Source organism: Acanthaster planci, linkage group LG01, assembly GCF_054643075.1.
Source record: "Acanthaster planci isolate LZ-2023a linkage group LG01, COTS_SCS, whole genome shotgun sequence".
NCBI lineage: Eukaryota > Metazoa > Echinodermata > Asteroidea > Valvatida > Acanthasteridae > Acanthaster > Acanthaster planci.
The window spans coordinates 21,013,385-21,025,539 of record NC_141777.1 but is presented as its reverse complement, the minus strand read 5'-3'; the positions used below and the strand labels follow the sequence as shown (position 1 = coordinate 21,025,539).

Here is a 12,155-nt window from a genome sequence, read left to right as displayed (position 1 = left end):
TTTTAAGAAAGGGGTGTCACTTCTAAACAAGCAACTTTAGATTCACATTTAAAAAATATAATACACGAATATAAAATATGCCAGTGTAGTTTAAAAAATTCATGATAAAAATATAAATTGTTACTCTAATTTGGTATTTGTATTTTGTATTATTCCAAAAAACAATATTAAATCTTTATTTTGTTGACCATACACGTACCTTTTAAGTATTGGATCTATCCACCAAATTGTACGCATGCTCAAATCAATTAAAGAAAAAGTCAATCCCGTCTAGCTTCTAGCCTTGTTATCATCCTGTTTTGAAATGTTAGTGCATAACAACGACGACGCTAGTTATTAGTTCACCCGACTAAACAACGCTAAAATCGATACACAATACATGCACAGAAGCGGCTGTCGGTTTGTGTACATTGCATGCTATTACGGAGAGACGTGCGCTCTACGCGTGAGATGCCCTGTGCCCGTTGATCTTGGTTGACGTACAAAATCGTCTGAATGCAAAAGCTTGTGGAATCTCTGAATGTCTTACTGAGTTGTACCGATAAAAGGTTTGCTTTAACCATGATGGAACAGGAACTTTCTTGCCCGGTTTGCCGGGGCCTTTATAACGCTCCAATCATGTTGCCGTGTGCCCACAATATCTGCCTGAACTGCGCTCACACTTTGCAAACGAATGGTCCAACGCATGGCAACCATCAGCACGTCCACGGCCACCCAGAGTACCTGGAGTACGGCGAAGTAGACCGGCTGAGTGAGGCAGATAGCGGGGTGGGTTTCTCGGGCTACGCGGCGAGTGCCGCCAGCTCGTCATCGAACAGCTCGAGTACTAGTGGGACCAGTGGCTACCCCTCCCTGCATGTGGATTCCCTCCGATTAATCTGCCCCCAGTGCCACCGATCTATCTATCTGGACGAAACTGGAGTGCTGAGCCTGCCCAGAAATAGAGTCCTGGAGGCGATCGTTGCTCGGTACGCTGGCCAAGCCAAGATTGCCGTTGTCAAGTGCGAACTTTGCGAAGGGAACGCTTCAGATGCCAGCGTGTACTGCGAGCAGTGCGAGGTGTTCTACTGCTTGGCATGCCGTGAAAATTGTCACCCTGCCCGTGGGCCCCTTGCAAAGCATAGCCTCATCCCTCCGGTGAAGGGCAAGATCAAGGCGCGAGCTAAGGCCCAGGGCCAGCAGTCCGGCAAGCCGTCTACCTGCTCGGAGCATACTGAAGAGAATCTGAGCATGTACTGTATTCTGTGCAAGCTACCAGTTTGTTACCTGTGTCTAAATGAAGGGAAACATGTAAATCATGAAGTCAAGGCACTTGGAGCAATGGCAAAAACACAGAAGGTTGGTATTAAAAATCGCTAAGAAAAGAAAGTAAAGAAAAGCTATATATTTTCATTCAAGACCTGATTCAGTTAAAATTAATACCTCATTTCTTTCCCAGTAGACATGATAGAGCACCTTTTCCTACCTCCAAGTTTAACTTTAAACATGTGTAATGGCTTTAGGTGCTGGGTGGGACACTTTTTGATTCTCACACACTGCAGTGTTAATTTACAGTTATTTCCTGATTACAGGTACACTGTACACCTGAAGTTCGGGAGCAGTACTACAATCCATGTAACCACACCTTCTTACATATACAATTACACTTACAGACATGATAGAAGCAGATTAAGCTTGACTGTCAAACCCTAGGGTGTTTGAATTATACACATGTACATGTACATGCACTTATACCATGTACATGTATACTCTGAATTCCAATTTTGCAACTCTGCAGTTCAATTTTTGTCATCTACCAGATGGAGTTCACATTTGTATGACCTGTACTTAACAATGCAAGTACTGATAAGAATTGAGTAAAGCTTTTATCGTACATGAACATGCAAAGGGAGTTTTAGGCTAACTCATCCAAATGTCCCTTAATTGAAGGCTGGTGATATTTACCTGTCTCTGGCAAATTTATTCTGAATGGTATTTTGTTGGACACATACAGTAAGTGTTTTTTGGTCTTCTAAATTCTTACAAATCTTAGTCTGGTTTCTGTGCTAATGTAGTCATTGGTGCTTTGTATTCACAAGGTGAGAATGAGAGCTCAGACCATTACAATTTCAGACGCCACCCCCAAGAGAAAACACCTCCAGAGCCTCGAATCAGAAAAAGAAAATGCAAAACTCTGTAATTAAATGTTTGAGTCAATTTGAAATTAACAAAAGAAGAATCTTTTTAATTTTTGGGAGCACACATCGTATATGATCTCATGATCCAGAAGACCAGACCCTACTTGAATCTGGAGATCATTTAATAACCTTTATAGGCTTAGTCATGTATACGTGTCAGAGAGGGAGCATGTATCTTGATTGAACATGGTCAAAGTTAGAGACAGCCTTGCAGCAGCAAAGGAGAAACACATTGTAAAGCAGTAGCAGAACAATTTTCAAAGTGGGAGGGCCAGTTGTCAGACCATCAGGTACAGCCATTAATAAGTAGATCCATTAATTAAGCCCCACCCGAGTATAGGACCTTCCAAAAGGGGGGAGGGGAATCCAACCTTCCAGTCGAAAAAATGGGGGACTGCTGTCCCTACCCCCACTTCACCCCCACCCACTCTTCCTTTGCCAGTGACTCTGTTTATGATCATAATGTTTTACTATTTAAAGCAAAACCAAAAAACCTTAACAAAAGTACGACAAAAGCAAAATATGTCAGACATCCCTCTCGTAGAAATTTGTTTAAATGTTAACATAAAGAAAACACAAAGTTGAGACATTTCTTCATTTTTAAATGCCAGTTTTTGCATTTATTCGTTTGTTGGTCATAAAGTCCTACATGTAGATGTTTGATTAGTATGAAAATCCAGCTTTTTCGTTTTCACCAACATCTATGTGGTTATTTGATAGCGCCATTTTGTAATGCACACGTGCTAGAGGTTTGCCTTGTCCCAACCCAATGCATGTGTACATATCACACTGATTCCACACACCATGGTCCTTGTTCCTTAGTTTACAGTGCACCCTCACATTTTCTGACTTGAATGTAGTCTGGTGTAGTTTCCAATATTGCACTTGTTCATGACTTATGATATTTCCATAATCCTACATGTAAATGTACATTGTTGTATACCAGTATGTACATGTGCTTCCCCAGAAAGTGGTGAGGGCTTGTACCAGACGGTGCTTTGATTACAATCTGATCTTTCAGGGAATCTTCCATTCCCTAGAGTTTCTTCCTGGGGCTGCAAAGTGCATCATCATTGGCCTCAGGGTCGTTGGTGTCCTTAACCCTTGGTCAAGGAATTGAGTTATTTCTGCTCTCTATGTGTACTGTGTACAGTACAGCTGTGTTGGTTCACTCTGTGGTTAGGTCCATATAATCTTGAGTAATGGGTACTACTTTTGTTTTTGAAACCCAGAGCCTAAACTACCTGTGTTCTTTCCCAGATATCCGAATATTTGATCAATTATCGAATATTTGATTATTATTTTTCCAATTTGAAAATTTGAAAGTTAAATTTATAGAAAAGAAGAGAGAATTTCCTTTTTAAAATGAGAACCTTGGAGGCCCGTTTCAAGCAGATTCCAAACACTTGAAGGCAGCTGATGCCAAACAGTCCAATATAGAATCCATCCGAGAATATGGAAATAGGTTTTTGACCAAAAAAATGCAGGCGCCAAGATAGTATTCTTTGTATTATTGATGCATCGATGGAAACTTTTTTGAAATAAAATATGATGAAAGCTTCGGGTCAATATTTCAATTTGAAATAAAACTGAGAAGCTGTTATACTGTAGTGATTATAATGTAAAATTGTGTGCGTTATTGCAACTGATTGTGTATACCTTTTGTTCATCAATAATCTGCTGGCCGGTACAACAGAATATTCGATCGAATTGAAGGTTGGATATTCGAATAGTCAGTTGTTAAAATTGACTCAGCCCAACTGTGTTCAACTTTATTCTTTGCATATGCCAAGTGTAAACTGGAATTTAATTTCATATGTAAACTTGTGTTAAAAAAATTAATTTACATTCTTCATACATGTACATGTACTTGGGGTATACAGTACATACATGTATAAACTGTAATGTATGTAATTTTTGTACAATGTACATGCAGTGCACATGTACCGTACATATTGTACACGTGTGTGAGATGTTGTGATTACTGTGCACATGGTGAAACCATAGTAAACCAGTGTCATGTACTACCAGTCATACAGATTGTATAGCTGCATTAGTAGGGACATCAGTACATGTAGATGTTGCACTTGTTGCCTTAAGGTTGCAGGCCAGTAAATACTGGTACTGTAGGTCCAAAATTGCCTGTGCAGACCGAATTATGAATTGTAGGCTGTCAAATTCTCTGCTATTAGAGCTTTTTGTGGCACTTGGATTAGGTGGTTTGTTAGAAAATTTATTTGACATCTAGCAGGGCCACTCCAAGCACTGACCGCCTTTCCCTCAACCAACAAATCAAGAAGCTGGAGCAAGTCTTACTTAGACAAGAAGCTGCCCAAACACCTCCTCCTCTTGTGGGAAAGCCCTTGGGCTTGCTAAGCTCAACCTTCAGCAGTTGAAAGCTTGGAAAGAGCCACCGGACAGTGCCTTCGACACCCAACACCAAGAAGCCCTGGACCAAATCTCTGGGCACCTGGTTTCTAAGAGAAACATCCAAATGGGTAAAAGGCTACTCGCCCACTTCGTATGCAAGCAGCTTCGAACCAAGCCCAGTGCTAAGCAGAAATGCTAAAAACACCGATCACCACTAAAACACAACAGCTCTTTTCAGAGCCACCACTTCTCCTAAAAGAGAAAGTTTCTTGGCTGTGTTTACTTTATCTATTATCCAGTTATTATGACCCAGAGAAAACTGAGCTCATATCACGAAAAGGAACCTCAGATTCAAAGCCAAAAGATTTGCCCACACTTGTTAAAATCTCATGCGGCTTTCCCAATCCACCCTATGAAATAACTTACCCAATCAAAGACAACATTTCATCACAAACCTCTCCAAACTAATGTATCACTCTTCCCAACAGAGAAGATAGCTCTCGGCAGAGGTTTAAATTTTGTTCCCACCCCAGGTAAACCCAACTGTCTCTCTCTTCTCCATGATATTAATAAATATCAAAGACAAATGAGAATTGCATTGCTGATGCATAACAAAGTTCTGAAAGACCAGCCTTTCAAACCTTCATCGACATCGGACTCCAAATCCACTCAAAACTCAACTCCTGAGAACTATTTGGAAGCCACCAAGATTAAACTAGCTCACATTCGTTTGAGAAATACTCGAACCTACATGTCCAAAGCCAAATTGGCAGCTATTCCCAAACTCAAAGACAACCCATCTGGTGTCATCAAACCCTACGACAAAGGCCGTGGGATTTAGGACTAAATAATGCCTCTATGTGGAAATTAATCAGACAAAGACAAACCTCCGAATAAACAGTTACTTTTGCCCCAAAAGTACCCAAGTTTATTCCCACAACAATCTATAAGAGAGTGCATCTCTGAATGAGATAGAGCCATCACTTCCTCATCCAGCAAATCTGAATCTTCTTTTTTGAGAATTTTCTTGGTGAGCTTTGCTCGATCACCACATTGTCACATTTGCACTAGTAAGCATGTTGTGGGAATTGTCAAAGCAAGCTTGGCATTTTTAAAAGCTTTGTTGGAGCACGGGCATGTATTACTGATGCTGGCACTGGTATTTGTACAATAAAATATCCAGATTATGTGCATATCAACAAGCAAATTATACTAGATACATGTAGCTCTAATTTATAACAAATATGCATACATGCAAACATGCAGTAAACCAAAAGATACTTGGAAGCCTTTTACTCATAGTTGGGTTAACTTTAGTGGTTGAAATCCCATAGCATTTGGTTTGTGACAGTTATTGAATATATTGCTTTAACACTGTACCTTGTGATAGGCTTATTTCAATAACAAAACAAACATGTAGCCAATGGCCAATCTTTTGTTGGGCTGTTTGTCGCATTCATCAAGGGGTCTTTGTTGTGCCCTTTTGATGGACCTGTGCCTCATAGTAGTCGCGTGCCAGCTATATTTAGCGCTTCAGAGGTTTTTATCAAAAGAAGTGGCAGGTGTGCAGTCAGGGTGTTTACAGTCATTTGATCAAGTGATAAAATTCTGGATGAAACCTTTAAACTACCATACAAAAAGACTATACATGTACATGTAGTTCTCACAATGTTGTGTACACCAAATAGTGTATACCGTACGTGAAATGAAAACTTTTCAACAAACTTACTTTTTCCCGTTAGATGTTGCTTAATCAAAGAAGTCATAAGCTTTTTACGCATAAAGAATCGATCAAGATAAGATATTAATGTTTTAGTTTACTTTGAAGAATAATTTAAATGCAGAGATGGGTCAGGTAGCTGAAATGCCTTATGGTGTCTACATGTAGCCTACAAACATGTACATGTATACGGTATACGTATGCATACTACTGGTACAGTTAATACCACCAGTTGGTTGTTAATGGAGTATTGTGTGCTCTGGTACAGGAAGATCTAGCCTCTCTGTCAGAAAACACACCCAAAAGAACAGTGAAAGGAAAATGTAATTGTTCCAGGGGTCAGGAAAAAAAGAATTTTTCAAGGTTGAACTTTGCCTCAGGGAGTTTAATTGAATTTGATTGTTCAGGGTTGTGTACCCCAGACATAGGTTTTTCCAGGTAACTAAATGTACATGCCTGACATTTTATGCTGGGAAGTTACAGGAGCGACATTCCTAATGGTATAGTTGTCAGGTTCCATATTTCGACACTTCCTTTGAAAACTTATGGGCAGCCGAATGGGCAAAAATTAATCAAACTTGACAATAGGGTGTGAAAATAGGGACTTGGCAACTATACCATCACACATGATAATGTCCAAGTAAATGTATGCATGTACACATAAGACTTGTACAGTACTTCAAATTTATTTGTTTATAATCATGCACAGAACACAGGACTTCTTTCAGCAGAATATGACTTGAACAGGATCTTTTTGTTAGCTTAGATATACATCACCTTCATGTGTACTGTAGATGTGTGCAGGTTGTGAATAAGGGGAGTATTTTCCTATTACTTGCTCTGTTCACTGCAATATTAGATCAGCAAAAAAGAGAGAAAAACAAAAGTACTTAGTACAGTGTAATCAGTGACAAATAGTTTCTTCTTAAAACGTTTAGAGACAGATCTGTTTGGGCTGCATGTACTGTACATGTGTTCATGGCATTTATGCAACATACCAGTACATACTGTACAGGTGTGCTCAGCATTCAGGGTACATGTATATGCAAAACGTGAGCATCACGAAAAAAAAATCATGGAATCTTCGACAAGAATTGCAGTTAAAGTCTGGGATGCATTCCACGGTCGATGCCATGGTGCGGCAGTCTCCCCAAGCCCCCTCCCCCCACTACTCCCTGGGGCAATCTACAAAATATGGAAAATTAATGCTGGAGTGAGTCACACTTCCTTGGCTGTTGTGTCATTAGCAGAGGATGCGGCCATCATGGACTTTCAAGTTGCCGTGGCAATCAGCCACAGGGAGTCTCGTCCAATTAGTTGGTATAGGACACCTGTATTGCTGGGAGCTTGTTAGCGCTCATCAAGCCTCAAGTGAGTTGTATGTAACCCTTTTTGATTAATTGGAATACTTTTAAAGGTCAGCATTCATTTCATACATGTACTGGTACCTTCTGGATCCCAGCATCATGAAAAATAATTTGCTGTCATTGCACGCTTAAATCCTTAATATTCCAGCATGGGATGTTTAGTGTAGTATATTAATTCACAAAATTATGGATATATATATATTTAAAAATTTGAAGATTTTCTTTGTTTTAAATCACAGTGAGCAAAAGGCAATTTTGGAGGCTCATTTCCTTTCCTCCCCATAGGAGTAAGAGCCCCCAAATTAAGCATATCCCTCAGAAGGGCCATAAAAGGTAGCATAAAGAAATTCCCCAATTTTGGTGCCCCCAACCTGAAAAATTTTGTCTCCCCCCCCAAAAAAAAATTGAACGGATGTACAGTGTACTTCTGCCTATGACACCATATTGCTCTGTTCATTATTTTTTTTCCTAATTCGATTCATTTTCTTATCTACTTACTTGTATAATTTGATGTATTAAAACAATCACTTTGTGTAATCTACTTATTTTCCTTTTGTGTAATTTTCAGCAATATGGAATAAATGAAAAAAAATCACTGCATACTTACCATACCTAGCCTACGTACCAAGTATTTGATTTCTCAGTAAAATTCTTACTCTCTCAGCATCGACATCCGTATAAAAATGCATGTTGTGGCTTGAATTTGCTTTCTGTAATTTGTCTTCTCTACAGAATGTGAAATTTTCAATTAATTTGCATCACTCGAGTTGTTTGATTGGACTGGTGCAGGGGTACGTGCAGCTTCTTGACTTTTGTTCCAGAGATCTCTCAAGTGAGAATGTTGGAACTAAAAGCCGTCAGTGGTATTCCTTTTTGTGAAAACCTGATTCATCCTGGTAGGGGTTTGCAACTGGAGCGCACGAGAGCACAGCAGCATGACTGATGAATGAACCTGAGCTCCATGTGCTTGAGTTGGGGCAAGTGTAAAGTCAACAGTCGGAGTAATTCTGTTGGATCGCTGGTTCAAAAACAAGATGAAAAAAATATATGTCGCTGCAAATCAACATTGGCGGGTGGAGATAAATATGATTGGTATTGATGGCGGATATATGTTATGGCATCGTGTTGACAGGGTAGAAGGTTCATGTGTGGATTGAGTATTATCTGATTGGAATGTTTATGTTGATGCTCTGGAGGAATTCCTTAATGATGTTATCAATGTTTGTGAATGTACAAGTGGATATGCACAACACTTTCAGTACACAACAGTGTGTACAATTCACATTTACAGACCCATGTCATGCAGTGCACACGTGCATTACTGCAATTTACATACCCACATGTACAGTATATATACATGTACATGTATATGTGGTCACTTCAGACTATTGCAATAGGAGTTTGAGTGACTACATGCAGGTAAATTTGTCCCATTTCTTCTTGATCTGTTCCTTTAAATAGATTAATTCTGAACAGTGCTGTTCAGAACTATCTGAACAATACTCCACTTGGTACGTTCTTGGATATGTGCACGTACCATTGTGTCATAGAATACCATGTGGATGCACTGTGCCATAACCTTAAAAGATGGGGGGAGGAGGAATTTGCCTCTCCTGAACATTTTGAGGATTTGAGGAATGTACCATTCTTGTGCAAAGCCCATTCTATCATGTTCCCTCAAGGGCTATCCTTGAGAACAACATTTTTTGCAGTAAATGATAGATTTTGACATGCTGAATTCAACTAACAACCTTGGCAGTTCTCCTGCAGTTGAAAAAACTGATTGAAACTGTGTGATTTTCATCATGTAAATCACATGGAACAAAAGAGTTTTTACCCACTAGGTTCTCTGCATATGATGCATGAGGTGATATAAACCAATCAGGACCCAGCATTTGGGAGCCTCTCACTTGTCTCAGATGGCCTCAGAAGCATACGATGGTACATGTACGTCGACATCATGTGTTGCTGGCAAATTTTAATGATAATTATAAGTTAAACAACTGCATTTATTGTACTTTGTACCTGGACGATGATAGAATGCATTTTGCATTATCAAAGCATGTCGGAAGTAGAAGGTAATGTGTGTAAATTCTCCAAGAAAAGTTGGGTAAAAGCCAAAGCATGTGTGTCATGGTGGCAGGAGATTGATGATGTATCAAGCGAAGCCACCCCTGTAGTGAAGAAACACACAGAGTTATGGCTGTTAGAGGAACCCCCGGAGTTGTCTGGTTTTCACTCACAGTGTTACGTGAGATTTACAAATAAGACGTACAGCGAGAGCCAAGTCAAGAAGACGTCGTCAGGCAGATGAACAGAAACAGCATTCAGCTCGGGCCGCTGAACTACCACCACCACCGAATTCAAAACACACCAAGTTGCAGCTTCAGTCGATAGCCTCTGAACCGGGCCCCTCAGGATCTTGGCCTATCATACCGGGCAACTGTGACTGCAAGCAGAACAACAGTGCATTAACCATACCTTGATTTGTTCCATTTTTCCTGTTTTAGGATTAATTGCATTTGGTATTCCATTCTTGCACACATGCATGCAACTCTCTGGAACATTCATTGACACTTACCGGTTGTCAAGAATCTACTGAAACAATATCAAAAATGCTCAAGCAAGACTAGTATTTTCAATTGTATACAAAATGCATGTACAGTGTACAGTATGTGTATCAGTTACAAGCTTGTTTCATTCACATACATGTACATACATGTACAATGTACTCGTAATATACGGATGATATCAGTACATTATTTAAAAAGAGTGGTAATACAGGTGCCAGTAACAAGTTATTGTGAAAACAAAAAACATATATAAATATAAATTTCACTGTCCCCCCCATACATGTATTTTGGGACAAATTAAGTATTCACTCAAATCATGTGAACTTCCACTCTAACTTAATGAATAAAGAACGATTTACGATCTCTGCATGTGTTAATAGTTACATTTTGTGGATCCACTGAAGAAGCGCAGACGCCAGTTATAAATTTATTTTGTTTACAACCTTCCGCATTACTGGTCGTCTGGTGGTGGTTTGGTCACTGGAGGCCCCACCACTGCAATTATTTGATTAGAAGTTTATGAGCATCTCCAAGAGGTCAGACTCCAAATGTCTTTAGATTTATCATCACCAAGGATTGAATAACAAGCTGAATGCTGACAGCTGTTAGACCGTCTAAAGAAAGGTTAATTTATCAGCTGGTCTGTAAATGATGAAATAAAAACTATGAGGCTCTGGTCTCTGGTAATTTGAAGGGCACTTGAAAATTTGTAAAGAATGTTCACGTTGTACAGGTTTATGCAGAATCTGTGCAACAGAGCACTATATTTTAAGAAATTAACGTGTCAAAAACACGTAATTTACCCTTACAGCTTTTGATGTCAATAATTCTCTACATTTTTAGTCATAAGGAGCCTTCCTGAATCCTCCATACCGGGACCGGTACTTCAAGAATATTGACCTGTTTCTTGAAAGTAAACACAATTTGGACATCAAAAATATGTAGACCAGTTATACAATTCTCTTGAATGTGAGAGCAAAGTAAATTTCACAGGGTAGCTGTATATAGTTGTTTTACAGGAAAACAGTAAAAAAAAAGGAAACAAAATTTACTGTTTGGTTTTAAATTCGCTTGAGATGGAGGCTTGCAGGTACGCCATGGAATCCAACTCTTTTCATACTGGGATCACTTGTATGCAAGCTACATAAACCAAACTAACAAATCCTGCACTTTCAAGCGAGCCTGATTGCTTCCGGGGACCCAACTGCCTGTGCACAGGCAGTCTAATTACGGACTTTACAGCAGTGATATGCCTGCAAAGTAAAGGTCATGTGACTGCACATATATGTACATGTAGGAAAGCCCAAGTGCAAAGAAGGCCTGGTTATTCGCTGCTTGTCACACTGTTATGTCAATCAAACAAATGATGTGCAAGTTTTGCTCCCAAAAGTACAGTGTTTTTTTAATAGATGGTTTATTACTTGTTTATCAATAGAAACTTTTAGGTACATTTGAAGCAAGATATGGGACGGAGAGAACCCCCCTCGCCTTTGTGTTGGTCATTGTTTGATCGGAATCTCAGGAATTCTAGGGGGGATGTGTTAGGTAACAATTGTCTAGAGTGTGTATAGGGATTGGACAGGTAAGGGGGGGTATCCCTCAGTCCCATATCTTGCCTGGTATATTTAGGTAACAACATAAAATCTGAGAAAAAAAGGATAATTTGTAAGCAGAACAACATGTATACACTATAGAATTTACAAAGAGAAAGAGGGAGTGAGTTTGAGTAGGCATGTCATGTGAAGGCCTGGAATGACTCCATGACCTGGGAACTTCCATGAGCTTGAAATTCGGATAACTCAATTTATAGCTGTTCCCTTGAGGTTGGAGTTGTTGAGAATTTACTGTAATTTATTTCACACTTACAAACTTAGAAAGAAAAGTTTAAAGAGAACCCCAAAGTAAAACATCTTTTCTCTGATTTTATCTCTTCAAATAAATATGGAAG

The 12,155-nt window shown here is 39.4% G+C and overlaps 1 protein-coding gene across 2 annotated transcripts in view; it reads left to right on the top strand.

Annotated features, from left to right (window-relative positions):
• The first annotated feature begins 332 nt into the window (after positions 1-332).
• Positions 333-12,155, top strand: part of trim9 (tripartite motif containing 9) — a 58,301-nt gene continuing 46,478 nt past the window's right edge. The window contains exon 1 of one of the 2 annotated variants that reach the window (XM_022254304.2): positions 333-1,338. In XM_022254304.2, coding sequence (XP_022109996.1) covers positions 496-1,338 — 843 coding nt within the window. In that variant the 5' untranslated portion in view covers positions 333-495. The remainder of the gene's footprint in view (positions 1,339-12,155) is intronic. The other variant, XM_022254305.2, reaches the window with a different exon arrangement.